Source organism: Neomonachus schauinslandi, chromosome 9 (assembly GCF_002201575.2).
Source record: "Neomonachus schauinslandi chromosome 9, ASM220157v2, whole genome shotgun sequence".
Taxonomy (NCBI): Eukaryota; Metazoa; Chordata; class Mammalia; order Carnivora; family Phocidae; genus Neomonachus; species Neomonachus schauinslandi.
The window spans coordinates 102,135,664-102,156,489 of NC_058411.1; the positions used below are offsets into that span (position 1 = coordinate 102,135,664).

Consider the following 20,826-nt stretch of genomic DNA (forward strand, 5'->3'; position numbering starts at 1 on the left):
CACCCTTACCCGTGCGGAGGGGTGGGAGAAGCCGTGGCCGCGCCGTGCGGCAGAGTTGGGAAGTCACTCGCGAACGCAGCCTGAATCTCAGGGCCACCCGCCCGCGCGCTCCGGGACCCCACCCGGCGGGAGTGGGCGGGTCTGGGGGCGGGGCCGGGTCTGGGGGCGGGGCCGGGTCTGGGGGCGGGGCGGGGCAGGGCCGGCCTGGGAAGACGGAAGCCTTCAGCCTAGGAGTGGCGGTAGAACCCGGATCCCGGAATTCCACGTTCTTCGGAGCGGGGCTTCTGGAGACGGCGGGTGGGAAAACCCGGCGCCCGGAAGCCTTTGCTTTCTTTGACGCAAGGGCTCGGGACGCAGCCGCCGTCGGCCGAGCGCCCGGCGAGGAGCGACCCCAGACGGAGCCTTCGGAGCCCCTCCGCCCTCACGTCTCCAGGTCCCTGAGCCTCGGTCTTCCTCGCCGCCCTACTCGTGGCCATGGAGTGTCCGCACCTCAGCTCCAGCGTCTGCATCGCTCCGGACTCAGCCAAGTTCCCCAACGGCTCCCCGTCGTCCTGGTGTTGCAGCGGTGAGTGCGGCCCCGGGGCGGCCCTGCCGCGCACCCGAGGCCCCGGCCTCGCCGGGCCTGCCGTCTAGGGGCCGCCGGCGGCCGGCGCGTGGACCCGGAAAGGGGTGAGGGCGAGCCGGGCCCGGCGGCTGGGGAGGGGTACGCGGTGAGGCGGGCTCGGGCGGGCGCGGCGGGTGGAGCGGCGGCGGCTCCTTTGTTTCCCGCGGCCCGACGGCCGGGCCGGCTGAGGAGAGGCCCGAGAGGGGCGGGAGCCCGCGGGGGCCACGAGCGCGTGGGGGCAGCGGCGGGCGGGGAGCCCGGCCGGCAGCTCGCCCCCCTGCCCCGCCCTGCTGGGGGGCTGTGCTCACCCGTGTTGCCGGGTCCGGGGCTGTGGGGGCGGGTGTCCGGCCCCCCAAGATGCTGCCGCACGTGTGGCGGGGCCCGGGTTGCGTCCCTTCTCCAGCGCACGAGAAAAGCGCCGCTCTCCCGGCGCAGCTTTGTCTGGGCTGCGGGACGCGCTGGGGCCCTTCGCCGCTTCCTCGGCCCCGCTTCCTTTCGTTTCCCTTCGCTTCCCGGTAGTCTCGGGCAACTCGATCCACGCCAGGTGGGAATCCTCAGCCGCGAGAGGCGCTCGGAATTCGGAACTCGGGCGGCGGAGGTCGGAGTCTTTCATCAGCCAGGGAGGGTGAAGTTTGAAAACAGGCTACGGGCTAAAAAGCTCAGGAGGCTGAGCCAGCCGCTGGTTTGGAGGGGCGGCTCGAGTTGCTGTTCAGATCTTCTGGGTTGTCTGAAATTGGGTTAGGATTCCCAAGTTCATGTGCTGTAAAACAGGTATTAGGTTTATGTAATGCTTTTGCGTTACTTCAGCATCTTAACTCCTTCTGCCGGGCTCTTTGGAAGCCCCAGTGCCCTCTTATTGTCTGCTCCAGCGACTTAGGATCGCACCAGCCACACTGCTTTGATTACTTCCTGGTAGGGCCCTGGTGCCGCCGCTAGAGTCTTTGTTTATTAGCTTTGATATGATCAATGGTAGCTTGGGGTGTAGTGTAAAATTCGAATTGTGCTTTTTTAAAAATCTTAAGTTCATTTGAAGAAATAAAGGAAAAAAAGCAATGGAACAATTTAGGTGTGTGACATTTTTCATTGTGATTTGGAGCTGGGAAGATAGTTTGGAGAATGCCTTAACCCTTTTGACAGGTTATTTCTTAAATGGTGATTATGTTCTTGGAGAAAAACATAGGCAACGCCACAAAGAAAAAAGTACTCTAGGGTAAGGAATAGAAATAACTGCAGTTTCTTGGAGCTCTCAGAGGTTTGATGCTTTGCATGACTTTGTAAAGTCAAATTATCTTTTTCTGCATGAAGCCTTTAAAGATTAACTGGTTAATTGGTTTTACAGTGCAGTATTGCAATTTTTTTATGAGAGTACAGGAACTTGTACAAATTAGCTCTCACCTAAGAATTTATCTTCCACAGTGAATGTTGAGTATGGAAAAACAAATAAGGTGTATCAAATTGCTTTACAAATTGATTGGGGGTGCATTAGCTGTAATTGTAGCTATTGCTGTGGTGCTAAAACTGTAACTTTTACTTTTTTTCCCCAAGAGATTTGAAAAGAAATGACCAAAGTAAACACTAGGAAAAGCATATCTCATGAGGAACGATACTCTTGCTCATCTGTAGTAAACTTCAGGGATACTAAGTGGACAGCACACTTCTGGCTTTTTCTAGGTAAACTCACATCAAATTTAAAGATGGCCTCACTGGGCACAGGCATCTACAAAATGAAAAGAGTTTATGCAAGTGGCGTGTATCCTGTTGTGAGTCAGTCTTGCCTTTGTCAGTCAGGGAGTCCACTTGACTGTGGAAAAGAGTGCAGAAAATTGAGTATCTCTTGAGGAACTTAAGGTAAAATGGAGCATAACTAAGAGACTTGTGCTGATAGCAAGAACAAACCAGTGTGTCTAGCTGTAAAGATGGGGTCATTTCTCTCCCAGGAGAAGGATGGCGTCTTGATGCATCTTACAACAAAGTTTGTCTCTGACATTGCTTTACTAGGGTGGCTAGTCACGTGCTTGGATTTGTAGAACCGATAAAGCTAGTTTTACAACTTTGTGGTTTTTTTTCTTCTGTCCATATTTTGTGAATTGAGCCCATTTCATCTGGGCCTCCCGTTTTAACCTCTTGGCATCCATTCACTGATAGAATCTCTTATTGTATTGAGCTTGATCTTGTTCTTGCCTGCCTGTTCCAATGATTAAATGATTAGTAAATTTGTGAATCCTTAACTAATTCATCATCTTGGAGTAATATGTATTCTGGTATTTATTCCCTAACACTCTTGAATTTCTTTTCTTTCTTTCCTTTTTTTTTTTTTTTGAGTAGTGGACCAGAAGGGTAGCCAGTGTGTTAAATAATGCTGTGACCGGGTATTGAGTCTGATTACATTCTTATTAAGGAGGAAAAAAAAAAAATCCCTGTTTTGGCACTGGGACAATAAAAGTAATGCCCTTGCCTTGTTTTCTTTGGGAGCCTGCAATTACACCACAGTGAAACAGCCTTAAGGCAGCCAAGCAAATTGCAAAAGGCCAACATCCTAGGCTCTCCTAGCTAGCAATACATCCTTGGACAAGTAGTTCTTTTGCTTTTGAGCGTCAGTTTCATTATGTCATCTGTAAAAAAGGGTAATACTTCACAGGTTGCTGCTAGGATGAACAAAGTAATTTTTTGTGAAAATGTTGGGAAACTCCTGTACACTATGGAAGTAATAGGTGGTATTACAGGCCAGAACATCTTTATAAATAGGACTCCACATACTTAAATATCTAAAGCCCCTTAAATAGGGCCTAGGACAGACTGGCTTTATGCCGGAATTATGCTTTGCAAGGAGATATATTACTCAACAAGATTAGGGGGTGTAAGAAGTAATTATACTTCACCATTGACTTGAGCTTCTTATCTGTGGAAGGCATTGTGTGTTAGGTTATGTAATTGTGTATTGCAGTGGTTCTCAAACTTTTTGTTCTCAGGATCCCTTTATACTTAAAAATTATTGAGAACTCAGCCTTTGTATGGCTTGTATCTATTGATATTTGCTGTACTAGAATTAAAACAAAAATTTTAAATATATTTTATTAAATCATTTATAAATAACAGTAATCCATTACCTGTTAATAGAGATAATGGTTTATAGAAAATAACTGTACTTTTCAAAACAAATTTAATGAGGAAAGTGGCATTATTTTACATTTCTGCAGCTCTATTTGTTGTCTAGCTTAATAGAAGACAGCTGCATTTTCATATCTGCTTCTGCATTCGGTCTCTTGAGATATCACCCATCATGTAGCCTCTGGAAAACTCCACTGTGTGCTTGTGAGAGAATGAGGGTAAACAATAAAAGTAACATCTTAATATTATTCATGAAAATGGTTTGACTACACATACCCCCTGACAGGGTTTTGGAAACCACACTTGGAGAATCTGCTGGTATACATCTGTAGTAACAGTGAAGGACAAGTGCTCTAATCAAAACAGCTTTAAAAAATTAGAGAAATCCTGAAGGCTAGCAACATGTATGTCTTTGCGGAGACTTACAGAGTTTTTGAAATACATTTGCTGGGAACAGGTCCAGTTCTGTTGGGGTCCAGTCATCCCGTCCTCTCAAAAAAGTTACGGTCTAATCTAGTTGGTGAGAGACAGGAAGCTAACAGGTTAGAAGATAAATCCATGTTGTGGTTTAAGGTAAATGTTGAAAATAGCAGTTTCCTAATAAGGTAAAAACATTTATGTCTAATCTTTGCTAAAGGCATTCTCATTTTAAGTGAAAAAGTTTTAAATAAAAACTAGGACATTCTCTCAAGATCTTTGTTATGTGCACATACCAGATGTTATTTTCAGAAGCTGGAGACTTGGGCATTTCTTATTTTTGTGGGTAAGAGGACTGAACCAGTGGTAAAATAGAGGGGGAAAAACATAAATTGTTTAAAACGATGCCCTAAACACCACTGTTTTAATAACTAAAGAAAGCCAAAGAATAAGCATTTGGACCTCAGGGGTTTGGGTGAAAGAGAATAGCCAGTTAAATTGGAGCTATTTTAATAGTATAGGCATGAGAACTTTCCCTGATTAATTCTTCAAAGAGCCGAGAACGCCTCTTTAATTTTCCAGTAAATGGTTGCCCTCACATTATTCTACCCAGGTGAAGTAAATATAAATAAAGTAAATGTTCTGCAGTTTGGGGTGGATATTAGAGAGAACCCTACCTTTTTTTTTTTTTTTGATGATCCATTCAGTAAGCTGGGGTGCTGGTTATTGATCCTTGCCAGTGGAAATAAATTTGTAATTCATAGTAAAGCTTGTGATAAAGGTGAGAAATTACCTTGATCCAGTGATGGGTTATTTTGTGTCATATTTCTCTCACAACCCTCCATCTAAAGAAGACTCTTGTATGTCCAGTAGATTACATTTTCTAGATAGGATCAGTCATTTGTTCATCCTTAGGTCAAATGCATTTACTGCTTTTTGGTAGCACCGTTTGAGGTATTTATTAGGTGCTTAGCGTGTAACAAGACACTCAGTAAATACTTGCTTAATGAATGAAGGAACTTTCTTCCATTCAGATCATGGCTGGAATGGTCTTAAACTTCATGTTGAAAATAAACACAAAGTGAACTTCCCCCTAGAATGCTTTCACCAGTCTTTACTCCCAGTATTTTCCTCTGTAAGGTAAACTTTGACTGGATTATGAGCAAGTGGCCTTCTGCAATGCTACGGCAATGGAATTGAGTTCTTTTGACATTCTGTGTTTATAGATGGGCAAGTGGACATTTTAGTGTATATGTGGATGGGGCAGTTAAAAATCAGTGGACAGGTGATACTTTTTCACATTAATTCTGGAGGTTAACATTTGAATTTTATATACTTCTCTGAAGAACTTAAACTTTGTTGGTAGTATTTGTTTTGTTTTGTTTTTAAGTCTGGCAAAGATTTATTAGGAAGCTTATTAGGTACGGTGAATAAAAAGCCATGAACAGAAGAACTGAGATTTCCAATTTCTGGCATTGCGCTTACGACACTAGTTAGAAGCTAATAAACATTAAGGATGTCCCAGCGGGAATCTTACCTAAGTCCCAATCTTATCCAACCAGGATAACTCAAAAACACAGAAATGATGCCCATGCTCTCCCCAGACTGCTTACCTGGGTGTTGGTAATATTTGTAAACTTAGGTCAAATGTAATTGTTTTTCTAGTTTTTCTGGCAGTGCTACCTCCCGGCCCCCAGAACTTTAAACCAGCCTCAGTAAAGTCTCTAAATAATTGGTAGTAGATGTGAAAGATCTAGAGTCTAGAATGTGCTCCATGTGTTTGTTTGAAGAGGCTGTAGTCTAGGCATTGCTGTTGTGAAGTTTTGACACATTGATCAGATGTTATTTTCTAAATGGTATTCTTAGTAGTATACAAAGAATATCCTTCATGTCCAAAGCAGAAGAAAGGATGGGGTTGAGGGGAGAATGTGAACTCTTTGTTTCGGTTTCCCGTTATTCATTTATTCTCAAAATAATTCCTTCTCATCATTACTTGCTTTTACAGGATTAGCTTTTATAACATCCTACTTTTTCCTCATTTTAATTTACGCAGTTTCCTTCTTTACTGGAATTTAATAGATTCATTTTTGTATTGTTGAAACTAGATTTAGAAATACGTTTTATAGTATTTGTAGCTCAGTAAGCAGAATAGTGAGTAATTTAGTTTGTAGCTCAGCGAGTAATTTAAATTCCTGTTTTAAAATTTAATTGAGTCCCTCTTCCGTCAGGGAGTAATTTATATGTACATTTCCCCCTAACTTTGTTTTTTCTTTCTTTTGGAGCTTTTCTCTCTTTCTTGAGCTATTTTATATATTTTTCCTTCTTTGAAAAAAAATATATTTTTCCCTTTGATTAGTGCAGTTTCCCACCAACCTACCGCTGGGTTTTGTGTTCAACCTAGGCCTCAGAATAGAGTTCGGTAGGTAGTTTATCAGTGCTTGAAGTGGAAAATGTATACAGTTTAATGTATTTTAGTGTTTCATGTTTATTCATAGCTCCTTTAGACGTGAGAGCAACTGCATTCTGGGTGTTTTAATAGAGCTTTCCTGGACAGATGGCTTAGAAGGAAGTACTTAGATTCTCAGCAGGGGCTAGTACTTTTTGGAGGGTATATTTGTCATGAAGCTTACTTGATTGACAGTTTAGAATGGTGAGAATAGCATTAATATCAGTAACAGCTTGTTCATCTTACCTAGAATTTTTTTGTGCCAAGACCTTTCAAGATGCTCTGCGATTCATAATTAAGTCTGATTTGAGAATGTAGGTAAGGGTAGGTATCTTTTAGATTGAAAAGAAATTTACCTAAAACTTGTTCATTGCCATTGTATCCTGGAATCTTTGGGGGTTTCGAATGATCTTTGGCTTAGAAACTTGTATGTAGAGATCATCTTTTAACTGCTGGGAGTCTGCAGATGTTAGTATCTATAGTAATTCCAGATGTTTTCTCATCTATTAGTTTTACTGAGTAGGAGGAGAATGGAGAACAACATAAAGTAACTTCAAAGAAGTTTGCTAGCGTTTAATCCTGACTAATTTAATTAACTGCCCATCCTTGTAGTTTTTCCTGTTTTATGGATTGTGAAACTGAGACAAAGATTAAGGGAGTTGCTTAAGATGCTTGGGGGTATTAGAGATAGCCCAAAGCTTAGATTCAAATACCATTCAAACCATACTTTTAGCTTGCCTTTTAAAAAGCAGGGTCTTTATTTTGTCATCCAGTAACTTAGTGCTTAATAATTTAAAGGATTTAAAGTGTTTGGAAACATGCTTGAAATAATTCCTTTGAAGATTTTTGACATAAAATACGTTTTAAATTCCACATTTTGAAAATAATTTATTTAAAAATTCTGTATTTGATTAGTCATTCCTCTCCCTATTTATTGATTAAAGTGCAGGCAAGTTGGAACAAGATTGGTAATACAGTTGGAAGAAAACTGCTGTTTTTGAATTTAACTTCATTATAGTTCAGATCTAATTTTTTTGTTGGCTGAAATTCATATTACTTGAGTTCAGATATAATAAACCAGCTTTCTCAGTGCAGTTAGCTTTTGGTTATTTTTTAAATGTGCTTCTGTTCTTGAAGTTTCCCCCTCTCATTTTTTTATTTTGTTTCTAGGAGAGGACAGTCTTCTTGGAGGTATTTTCTTGTGGGATGGGGGAGGGAGGGAAATCTTAAGATATGGAATTTTGCTTTTGCTTTAGGTAGCTCAAAGGTTATTTGAATCTTTGCTTTTAGGCCAGTGTACTTTGTTGATTCCATTTAGTTATATTCTAAGATTTTCCAGTTGTATTTCTTATAAAAGTTAATTATAGTCTTTAGACTACAAAGCTTAAAACAGATTTCCCTCTCTTAAGTACTGACAAGTATGTATGTGTGCTGGTTACAGATGTTAAAATGCAGATGAGCTTAGAAAGGCAATTTCAGATTTTGAAAACTATTGTTGAAATTAAACTTGGACATTAAAAAATGAAGTTTATAGTTGTCTTAATGTTTGTGTGAACTAAGTGCTTCATGATTAATAAATGCTAGGTGAGAATTGAGTATTTATTTTTAAAGATTTATTTATTTATTTTGAGAGAGCACGCATGCACTCAAGCAAGCTTGGAGTGGGAGGGACAGAGGGAGAGAGAGTCTTAAACAGACTTTGTGTTGCGCTGAGCGGGGACCCCCACTCAGGGTTCCATCTCACGACCCTGAGATCAGGACCTGAGTGGAAACCAAGAGTGGGCGCTCAAGTGACTGAGCCACCCAGGTGCTCTGAGAGTTTATTTTTATGATGAACAGCTCATGTGTTTGAAAAGATATAACCAACTGGATTTTATCTGAAGACTTTGTATTCTGCTTTAGGATTAAATTGCTTTCAGTGGGCTATTTTCCATTTTGAGTAGACATTCAGTCCTGATATTTTTTGTTGTTCTTGTAGTTAGGTTTAAGACAGCCCTGTAGAAATCTGCTTGCCCGTTTATCCTTGACCCACCCTGAAAACTCTTAATTTTTTTTTTATAAAAGATTTTATTTATTCATTTGAGACACAGAGATACAGAGAGAGAGAGAGAGCATGAGCAGGGAGAGAGGCAGAGGGAGAGGGAGAAGCAGGCTCCCTGCTGAGCAGGGAGCCCGATGTGGGGCTCGATCCCAGGACGCTGGGATCATGACCTGAGCTGAAGGCAGACGCTTAACCATCTGAGCCACCCAGGTGCCCCGAGAACTCTTAATTTTATAGACTGTTCTTGTACTATCTCATCACCAGGGAGAGCAGGCTGGTGATTAACTGTCATATTCCTGCAGGTTTAATTTAACTGATTGTAAGATACTACACATACCGTTTTAGCCTCTTTAAATCTTTGTCCTTACTGACCATGCTCAGATTTTCTTTTTTAAATAATAGATTATTGTCCATTCCTTTGTTTTGAACGTTTGTTGTACAATATTGGGATGGTAATATTTTGACAAAAGTTTTTGAAGATTATACTGCTGTTTCAAGGAAACAATTTTTGCTATAGAATGTTTTCCTGGGAAAATTGATAGATAACATGTTAGAGAAATGCTCTCATGTAACATTTTTTTTTAAAAGAACTATTTAAAACTTAGAGTCTCTGGGACTAGTACTTAGGTTATTGATTGAGGATTTTTAATTTTAGTGCCACACAGTAAAATGTCCTTTGATTTAATCAAGATTAACTCTAGCTTCCACCTGAATTATTTTGAATGTTAATTGTGAGATGCATTAACTTTGGAGAAATTGCTCTGTACCAACTAAGGACTCAAGCTTCACCTTATGTGTGTGCAGTAGCTGCCAGACCTCGACATTCATGACATGAGAATTTAATTCTGAGAGCTTTATGTACTACATCAGTTTCATTTCAGTTATTTTAAGTGCTTTGTTTGTGTGTAGTCTTTTTGGAGCCTCATTTTAAAACATTTTCAGGCTTTTGTGGGGTTTTTTCTTTGAACAATTAATAGATATTTTAGGGAAAATGTGGATTTTAAATATTTTAAATATTTGTGTCTACTGGTTGTAAAAAAAAAACATATTCCAGCTCTTGGTTTTTGTTAAATAATTAGAACAGCTATTGGAGTTTACAGGTTCCTCTTTTCTGTAATATTTGGTATCTAGCCTGTTAAGCAGAGGTAAGTGTGTGCCCAATTTATATTTTTTCTTTCCATTTCTTCATAAATAGTCACATTGACTTTAGGTGAATAAAGTTTCCCAGCACACCAGTAAATACAAGTGTGGTATTCTCCATCCCCACTGCTCTGTGCTTTACTGCTTTCCTTTATTATATAACCAGAAAAAACTAGGAGGAGAGTTATATGATGCAGATATTAAACCTACTGTTCCCTGACTAAAGTCTTTGATAATGAGAGGTTCCTAAACCTCTTAATTATTTTATTTATTTATGGGAGGGAATGCTTCATTCATATATATATGAATCTTATATTGCATATACTTGTATTGTTTTGAAATAATAGTTGTGTGGTATTGACATTTATGACTTGATTCGTTTCTTCTGAAGATCCCGCTACTGTTCAACCATGGATTTGTTTACTCAGGCTGTTGGCAAAAGCACAGAATAGCATCAGATCTTGCTATATTAAATAAATGGAAATAGTGGATGTTAGAATTATTAAGTGATTCATGGCTTTTGTTTTCATTCTGCATAATCTGCTTCATAGGGGAAGCTATTTTTGAAGCAGTATAAACTCTTGATAATTTTCTGTAGTTATTTGTATCTGGTCTTCCGGAGGCAAAAGTGACCCATTTTGACTCTGATTTGGTAATCTACTTTGGCTTTAGTAGTTTTAAGGCTCCTCCTCAGTGCCCTTTCCCCTCATTCTAGTTAGGGGCACAGTTCCAGTATTTAGCTGAAGGCTGGTAGAGTAGATATAGCATAATAGCTTCATTAGGTTTTTCACCAAAGTAGGTCTGAAGAAGTCAGATTTGTGATAGAATGAATAACAGTAGGGGCGCCTGGTGGCTCAGTTGGTTAAGCGACTGCCTTCGGCTCGGGCTCCCTGCTCAGCGGGGAGCATGCTTCTCCCTCTGACTCTACCCCCTCTTGTGCTCTCTCTCTCACTCTCTCAAATAAATGAATAAAATCTTAAAAAAAAAAAATGAATAATAAATTTATTTAGTGCCTTACTGTTTTGTGGATTATGTAGTTTCACATACATTGTTTCCATATGTTGTTTTCATTTCATGTTGAAAAGTGATTTCAGAAATTTCAAAATAGGATAAAATGCTTGAGCCAGTGAGGGGATCAGCCTTAAGGATCAGAATTTGCCTCTATGTGGGAAGTCAGCAGGACCAGATGCCCTCTCTTTTCTAGCTCTGTAGGTAACTGGATCTGTTGATATATAGATGACACATTTGGCCAGTTTTGAAATTACATTCTGTAGTAAAGGACACATACCATTAGCTCTGCAAATTCTGCTTGTAGTATACAGGGAATTCAGTTTGTGCCTAGCATACCTCAAATGATAAACTGCTATTGTAAATTTTATGCCAAGTGAGAGATTTAAAAAAATTTTTTTTAAATTTTATTTGTCAGAGAGAGAGAGCACAAGCGGTGGGGGGTGGTGGAGGCAGAGGGAGTAGCAGGCTTCCCACTGAGCAAGGAGACGGATGTGGGACTCAGTCCCAGGGCCCTGGGATCATGACCTGAGCTGAAGGCAGATGCTTAACCGACTGAGCCACCCAGGCGTCCCTAAAAAAATTTTGATGCCGGTATAGTTAACATACAGTTTTATACTAGTTTCAGACACACAATACAGTGATTCAGCACGTATATTTTTTTTAAAGATGAAAAAAATGGCATGGGCAATTACGTGAATTGATAGGATTTTATCATTTTACCTTTTAAAGATTAATTCATGGGGTGCCTGGGTGGCTCAGTGGGTTAAGTGTCTGCCTTTGGCTCAAGTCATAATCCCAGGGTCCTGGGACCCAGCCCTGCATCGGGCTCCCTGCTCAGCTGGGAGCCTGCTTCTCCCTCTTCCTACCCCTCCCACTTGTGCTCTCTCTCTCAAATAAATAAAAATCTTAAAAAAAACATAAAGATTAATTCATGTTTTCAAAAAGTAATACATAGACACAGTTAAGAGATAGTATCAAAAGGTTTATTTATTTTTTTAGGATTTTATTTATTTATTTATTTATTTATTTATTTATTTATTTATTTATTTATTTATTTGACAGAGAGAGAGAGAGAGCACAGGCAGGGGGAAAGGCAGAGGGAGAAGCAGACTCCCCACTGAGCAGGGAGCCCGATTCGAAGCTCGATCCCAGGACTCTGGGATCATGACCTGAGTTGAAGGCAGATGCTTAACCGACTGAGCCACCCAGGCGCCCTAGTATCAAAAGGTTTAAAACACAGCAGCGATTTCCTACCCCTCCACCCTCAGTCTTACTGTCCATAGACAACCATGCTAAGGTCTATTTAGTTTTCTTTCTCATGCAGGTAAATACCTGTATACTTTATTTTTTAAGATTTTATTTTATTTATTTGAGAGAGAGCAAGAGGGAGCAAGAGAGGGAGCATAAGTGGGAGGGTAGGGGCAGAGGGAGAGGGAGAAGCAGATTCCCTGCTGAGCAGGGATCCCAATTTGGCGCTCCGTCCCAGGACCCTGAGATCATGACCTGAGCCAAAGGCAGATGCTTAACTGACTGAGCCACCCAGGCGCCCCAGTACCTGTATACTTCTAAGTAGTATACTGTTATTTCTTAATTTATCGCTTTTAGGCTTTATCTCTTGACATCTTGCTGTGGTAAATGAGGACATTAATGTGTTTGTACCATCCTACCTTCTGTCACTTTTTCCATTTCTCAGTATAATTAGATTACAAGTTTTGGTTAACATGGAGATTACTTTTTCTTGAATTTTATTTTTCCTTGAGTTAATAATTGCCTTTTTATTTTTAAAATTTTTTTTAAGATTTTATTTTTGAGTAATCTCTCTACCCAGCATGGGGCTCAAACTCACAGCCTGGAGATCCAGAGTCACGTGCTTTACTGACTGAGCCACTCAGGTGCCCCAATAATTGGCTTTTTAAAAAAGTTTGCCTTCTACATATTTGCTCCCAGATATACTTATAAATCTGTCATATGTCTATGAATATTATTTTTCAAGCACTTAAGCAGGTAATCTCTTAGTACTATTTTTTGCCCCTGAAGACCTCCTTTCCAGAGTCGTCTTCCTCCCATTTGAACTAATTGTTCTCTAGGCCTGTTGGACAGTTTTTATCCTATGATTCCCTTGCTGTTCTCTTGTATTAGATCTCCCATTTCCTGGATCCCATGTCTTTCTCTTTCTTAGTTTATTAGCCTGTTTTGCTGGAGTACATCATCCAGCTCCCTTTTCATAGGAGGCAGATTTTTGACCCCATGCAAGTCTGACAATTTTATTCTAATTTTATACTTGATTGTTTTGACCTACTATAGAGTATTAGAAAAGATTTTTCTCTTAGAAATATGAAAGTGTTGTTCCTTTGTTTTTAGGCTTCCAAGTGTTGCTATTGAGAAACCTGATACCTTTCTGATTACTATGCCATCATATCCTTTTATTGTTTTTCTTGGAAGCTTTTAGGATATTTTTCTTATCCTTAGTGTTCTGAAATTTCAGACTGATGTGTGTTGGCACGGGTAGTTTTCTTCTATTGTGATGGGTACTCAAGGGGCCTTTCAGTCTCTCTGTTTGATAGCACACTTATCTTCCCGTACTTACATCTCTTTTTTTTTTTTTTTAAAGATTTTATTTATTTATTTGAGAGAGAGAGAGAGCACATGAGAGGGGGGAGGGTCAGAGGGAGAAGCAGACTCCCTGCTGAGCAGGGAGCCCGATGCGGGACTCGATCCTGGGACTCCAGGATCATGACCTGAGCTGAAGGCAGTCGTTTAACCAACTGAGCCACCCAGGTGCCCCTCGTACTTACATCTCTTAATTTGTTCTTTTTTCTTTTTGGAACTCGTATTAATTGAATGTTGGGTGTCCTAGATAGAAACTGCAATTTTTTAATCTTTTTATTTCTTTGCCCTTTGGTTCTAGTTCCTGAGATATTTCCTTGATTTTTTTCTCCCCCCGCCTTCCATTGAATTTTGATATTTAATCATACTTTTAATTTTCAGGAGGTTTTTCTCATTTTTCTGATCATTGCTTCTTCATACATCCTGTTGCTATTGTTTTGCAGTATCTTTTCCTATTACTCTGGGGTTTTAGAATTTGTTTGTTTCAAAGGTTTTCGGTGCTCCCTGCATTGTTTCTGTTTCCTCTGGATTCCTCTTTTTTCTTTTCTTTTCTTTCTTTCTTTTTTTTTTTAATGTAATCTCTACACCCAGTGTGGGGCTTGAACTCAATGACCCCAGGATCAAGAGTTGCATGTTCTACCAACTGAGCCAGCCAGGTGCCCCTTCCTCTTTTTCTTTTTAAAATGATTCTCTCCCGGGTGCCTGGGTGGCTTAGTCGGTTAAGTGTCTGCCTTTGGCTCAGGTCATGATCCTGGAGTTCTGGGATCGAGTCCCATGTTGTCGGGCTCCCTGCTCAGCGGGGAGCCTGTTTCTCCCTCTGCCCCTCACCCCGCTCATGCTCTCTCGCTCTCACTCTCTCAAATAAATAAATAAAATCTTTAAATAAAATGATTCTCTCAGACTAGAGGTTTTTTCAAGGATTTGTTTTATCTGTATCTGTCTTCATATAAGAGTGAGGCACTAAAAAGCTCTGTCAGTGGGCTTCACTGTGAAATGGGGGAACAAGCCGTCTTCTTCATTGGAGGTAACACTGAAGATGTCTGTATGAGAACTTTTTTAGCTCTGTTCAGTTTTTCAGTCTTCCCTCTAGGGGCTGTACACCTGGCCACTGATGTTCTGACATCAGGGTATAGGAAGTTCCATGATTCAGTTGTTCCTTACGGCCCTTGGATCCATTGTTTTCAGTCCTGTCCTTCTCCTTGCTGTCTGCTGTGCCCAGTGTCCCTGAGCCCAGGGCCACCTCCCACCTGCATTCTTCTCTGCTGGCAGTTAGGTTGTAGTTTCCTTTGCACTACCAAGATTATTACTGCTCCTCTAACTTCTTCCTGACTTCCAAAAACATGTTGAAGTCTCTTGTGTGCTTTGATTGCCTCACATGTTCTCTTTATCCTTGTGTGTATCTGTTTAATTCCTTTATTGTAATTTTCATGGATGTTAGGAGGGAGAGGAGATAAGAGAGAAGTTGGTTTGCCATATTTTATTTGATGTCTTTTTTTTTTTTTTTGAGAGAGAGCATGCGTGGGGGTGGGGGGGGGGGTGGGGGGGGGGGCAGAGGGAGAGGGAGAGAGAGAATCCCAAACAGGCTCCACACCCAGCCCAGAGCCTGACCCAGGGCTTGCTCCCACTAATTCTGAGATCACTACACCGACTGAGCTATCCAGGCACCCCTTAGTGTCTATTTTTAAATGAAATATTTTAAATCAGTTTTAGGGCAAGATGCTTTGTCCTATCAAAAATGGATCTTGGGCGCCTGGGTGGCTCAGTTGGTTGGGCGACTGCCTTCGGCTCAGGTCATGATCCTGGAGTCCCGGGATGGAGTCCCGCGTCAGGCTCCCTGCTCAGCAGGGAGTCTGCCTCTCTCTCTGACCCTCCCCCCTCTCATGCTCTCTGTCTCATTCTCTCTCTCAAATAAATAAATAAAATCTTTAAAAAAAAAAAAAAATGGATCTTATTAGTTACATTCAAATAGTTAAATCATTAAAACTGAAATTTTGCATTACTCTAATTTGAGTAAAAGATCAAACTCAGATTTACCTTCTCTTATGGACAGAGCAAAATATTGTTGCTATTATCAGAGTCAGCAGAAAGAGTAGGTAAACCAGAGGGTTTGACTCTTTAGGAAGCCAAATCACAAGCCAGACTTTGGATATGTAAAAGAAATGCAGTTGTAAGGTCATTTGGATTCCTATAGTTGTTAATATGTTGGATTTTTTTACTGGATTAGTTCATTATGCATCAATTTAGTGGAGTTAATGCTGGGTTCATAAAACTGTTTGGCTCTATGCATGGATAATTTAACATTTTCCCTTGTGTTTTGGTAAAAAAATTGTTCTCAGTTGGCAATAAATAAAATTTTTTTAATCTCAAAAAATTTTATTTTTATTTTTTTTAAAAGATGTTATTTATTTGAGAGAGAGAGAATGAGAGAGAGGGAGGAGGGTCAGAAGGAGAAACAGACTCCCTGCCCAGCAGGGAGCCCGATGCGGGACTTGATCCAGGGACTCTAGGATCATGATCTGAGCCGAAGGCAGTCGCTTAACCAACTGAGCCACCCTGGCGCCCGTCAAAAAATTTTTATTTTGATATAATTCCATACTTAAAGAAACATTGCTAAGAATAGTACAAAGAACTTCCATCTACTCTTCCCCCCCCCCCACAAGTTTTTGTTTAAATTCCAGTTAGTTAACAGTCAGTGTAGTATTAGTTTGAGGTGTAGAATTTAGTAATTCAGCACTTTCATACAACAACTGGTGCTCATCACAAGTGCACTCCTTAATCCCCATCACTTATTTAACCCATCCCCCCACCAACCTCCCCTCTGGTCACCATCAGTTTGTTCTGTATAGTTAAGAGTCTTTACCTAGATTCACCAATTGTTAACATTTTGCCCCACTTGCGTTATCATTTATGCACCCTCAGTTTATATATTTTCTTCCCGAGTAATTTGCCGATAAAATACTCCTTTGTCCATAAATACTTGTTTGTTTGTTTTCCAAGAACAAGGAGTTTCTTTTCAATAAACATAGGATATTGATCAAAATCAGACATTTAATACTGATAGAGTAGTATTATCTAATGCACATTCCATATTCACATTTCTCCATTTGTCCCAATAATGTCCTTTATATATGTCCTTTACAGCAGTTTCCCCTTTGTGTTACACTTACCTACCTCCCCCAGATCTAATCCAGGATCACGCATTTCATTTTGTTGTCATAATGGTTTAGTCTTCTTTAATCTGGAACAGTTCCTTGGCTTTTATCTTTTAGATCGTGGTATTTTTAAATTTATTTTTAAAATTTTTTTAGAATTTATTTGAGAGAGAGAACAGGCACACACATGAACCGGGGGAAGGGCAGAGGGAGAGGGAGGGAAGCAGACTCCCCACTGAGCCCTTCCGTGGGCTCCATCCCAGAACCCTGAGATCATAACCTGAGTTGAAATCAAGAGTCCCACCCTCAACGGACTGAGCCACCCAGATAACCCCGAGACTGTGGTATTTTTTAAAGAATACAGTTCAGTTATTTTATAAAATGTACTTCATTTTGAGTTTTTCTGATGTTTCCTTGTGATTTGATTCGGGTCATGCATTTTTTTGGTAGGAATACTACAAAAGTAATGTTGTGTCTTCTCAGGGTATCATATCAAGAGGTATACCATGTTGGTTTGTCTCATTTTTAGTGATCTTAACTTTGATTATTAAGGTAATATTTGCAAGGTTATTCCACTGTAAAGTTACTATTTTTCCCTTTGCTATTAACAAGTATCTTGTGGGAGGTACTTTGAGATTTTATGTATATATCCTGTTCCTCACCAGCCTTTCACCCAATAACTTAGCATCCATTGATGGTTCTTGACTGAATCACTTATTACTAGGATGGTTGCAAGATGTTGAATTTTTTTTTAAGATGTTGAATTTTTAACTTGTATTTTTTCTAAATATATTAGTATTCTGTAAGGAAGAGCTTTCCTTCCCCTCCCACTTATTTATTTATTCATTTATTGTATCAGTACGGACTCATAGATTTTTATTTTATTCTGTGATATTGTTATTATTTGAGGCCCAAATTATCATAGATTTGGCTAGTGGGAGCAGCCTAGGCTGTAATTTTGACATGTCCCTATTGTTCTTTGAGCTCTTTCTTTCAGACATAAGATACTCCAGGCTCATCTTGTACTCAGCCTACCCCAGCCTTAGAATCAGCCATTTTTCCAAGTGTCCCTTATTCCGTTTAGTGGGGAATAATGTTTGTAAATTAAGATCTCTCAGCAGATAAGAGCTAAGAAATATAAATAAATACACGTCTGTATCTATTTGTGTGTATGTGTGTGTGTGAGTTCATATTAAACTTGTAATTCCAGTTCAGCACCACAGGTCTGGTTTTGCCCCTTTTCATATTTGTAATGCTCTTCTCCAACATTGAAAATCTGGTTCCCATTATCCTCAGCATATGTACTTGTTTGCTCTGTGCCATAATCAGAGAAAGTAATTCCAGAACTGCTAACCCATACCATTGTAAAGGAAACCCCTTTTGACTAGAGTTCAATACTTGTTTATGGTTCTTTTTATCTATGTGCTGACAATTTGTAAAGTATTATGTTCTAAAGTCATTTGGGTTACTTTCCCTCCATCTTTTAATACACTTATATTATTTATTTGACATATAGTTGGGTTCATTTGTGTTTGATTTCGATTTTGGATTTTTTTCACCTCTTCCTTGCTGGTTTTTATTTTCCTTTTTGAGTGTATAAAACATTAGCAGAATTCCAAAAGCTAAAACTATACTGAGAAGTGTTACTACCCAATCCTTTCACTCATTGCCACCCACTCTTGCAGACCATTATTTGGATTTATTCTTCCTGTGTTTCTTTTTTGTAAAAACAAACAAACAAACAAAAACAGATACATGGGTATTTTCTTTTAAAGATTTTTTTTTATTTGACAGAGAGAGACACAGCGAGAGAGGGGGACACAAGCAGGGGCAGAGGGAGAACCGGACTCCCCGCTGAGCAAGGAGCCCGATGTGGGACTCGATCCCAGGACCCTGGGATCATGACCTGAGCCGAAGGCAGATGCTTAATGACTGAGCCACCCAGGCGCCCACATGAATATTTTCTTATCTTTCTCTCACAAAAGGTAGCAAACTAACTATACACTTTTGGACTTTGCTTCTTTCATTTATCAATATATCCTGTATATCACTCTATGTTTGTAGAAATTTTCCTTATTATTATTTTTTTTAACAGCTTCATAGTACTCCATTTGTGGATGTGTCACAGTGAATTTAACCATTCTCCTATGTTTTTGCTTCTATATTTAGGTTGTTTTCAGTATTTTACAGTTACAAATAATGCTGCAACTAATAGTCTTGTACAAATGTATTTTTGTATTAAGAGTATCTACAGGGAAGATTGAAAGTTTTAACTTTTTAGTTGGGTGAGCAGTAATGTGTAAGTGATTTTGTAGTAATACTTCAACCTATTTGCCTGCCTGTTCCTGTCTTCCCATCTGCTGTGGTCTTACAAATGTACTTAAGGCAGTTGAAGGGAAATACTTTATTGTAATTATTTTTCTGCCTGGGAAACCTTGAAATCAGCTGAAGTGGCCTTGAAAGCATTTTTAGTCAGTACATCGTAGCTAATCAGATATGGTCTGGGTCCATTTTCATTTTAAGCAGTTGATTGCTCCTTATACATACTAATCAATGCTGTTTTACCATCTAAGTACTCAGGCTGAACTGTTTACTGGGACTTCTCTCTTACTTTTAATTTAATTCATGTTAGGTTGCTTCATGTTATGTTGCTGACTGGCTGCTCCCTGGGGTCACAGAATTACAGTAGGTTAAGAGAGTTATACATAGGGTAGAAATGGGGATACGGGCATCTGTTTTCTCTGATAGGTCTTAGAGCATTAGTCAATATTATAAACTTGAAATCTTCAGAGGAATGGTGTCTTGGATTTCCAGGTAATGCTGCTGGCTCTCTCAGGTGGTTGAGAACTTCCAGTCTGTTGTTCCAATAAGCGGGCATTGCAGCAGAAGGGAAACCTCCTCCTACATTGGTAGATAACCATGTAAAACATTGGCTAGCACAGCTTCCCATCAGAGGGACCATGAATGAATTATACATGTGTTGAGATAATGATTCCTCCAGTCTCAGGGTGGCTGTAGCCTCCAAGGGGATCCCACTTATATGGTCCTGAGAAGCCTTTTGAATTTATTTGCATGTGCCATACAGATGTTACCATTTTCTGTGCATGTCCTGACATGGAAAAGGTTGGAAAAGTAAGCTAGAGCACAGTCTGAAAATTAGCCTCCAAGGGCCAAGGACATTGCTTCTTAAAGAGCATCTGGTAGTAAGGTGGATGAGGAGGAATTGAATTTCGACCTACAGGTTCATAAAAATAAGCTGATCACCATATATTTAATCTGGTGTGATTTGAAATCATTCCTGTTTTCTTCTTTGCTAAAACAAGAATTAGAAATTTAAAAATATTTTTGTTTATCCAAAGAAAATGAAAACTCTAATTCAAAAAAGATACATCCCTATGTTTCTTGCAGTGTTATTTACAATAGCCAAGATAAGGAAGGAGCTTAAGTGTTGACTGATAGATGAATGGATAAAGAATATGTGGGAGAGGGGTGCCTGGGTGGCTCAGTCAGTTAAGCATCTGCCTTCAGGTCAGGTCATGATCTCAGGGTCCTGGGATTGAGCCCAGCATCAGGCTTCCTGCTCAGCAGGGAGTCTGCTGCTCTCTCTTTCTCTCCCCCCCGCCCCTCCCCAGTGCTTGTTCTCTCTCTTTTCTCTCTCTCAAATAAATAAATAAAATCTTAAAAAAAAAAGATGTGGGAGGCGCCTGGGTGGCTCAGTCGTTAAGCGTCTGCCTTCAGCTCAGGTCATGATCCCAGGGTCCTGGGATCGAGCCTCGCATCAGGCTCCCTGCTCTGCGGGAAGCCTGCTTCTCCCTCTCCCACTCCCCCTGCTTGTGTTCCCTCTCTTGCTGTGTCTCTCTCTGTCAAATAAATAAAATCTTAAAAAAAAAAAAATGTGGGAGGTATATATGTGTGTGTGTGTGTGTGTGTATATATATATATATATAAATATATATAATGGAATATTACTCAGCCATAAAAAAGAATGAGATCTTGGCATTTGCAACAACATGATGGACCTAGAGGGTATAATGCTAAGGGAAATAAGTCAGAGAAAGACAAATACCATATGATTTCACTCATATGGAATCTAAAAAACAAAGCAGAAACAGACCTATAAACAGAGAACAGACTGGTGGTTGCCAGAGGGGAGGGGTGGAGAGACAGGCAAAATGGGTGAAAAGGAGTGGGAGGTACAGGTTCTAGTTATGGAATGTTTAAGTCATGGGAATGAAAGGTACAGCATAGGGAATACATAGTGGTATTGTAATAGTGTTGTATGATGACAGATGGTAGCTAC

General features: G+C 40.1%; 1 protein-coding gene across 2 annotated transcripts in view; it reads left to right on the top strand.

Moving 5' to 3' along the window:
• The first annotated feature begins 354 nt into the window (after positions 1–354).
• The window catches only part of USP3 (ubiquitin specific peptidase 3), a 110,243-nt gene continuing 89,771 nt past the window's right edge, over positions 355–20,826 (top strand). For both annotated transcript variants that reach the window (XM_021694047.2, XM_044918320.1), the window contains exon 1: positions 355–565. In XM_021694047.2, the coding sequence (XP_021549722.1) occupies positions 475–565 (91 nt within the window). In that variant the 5' untranslated portion in view covers positions 355–474. The remainder of the gene's footprint in view (positions 566–20,826) is intronic.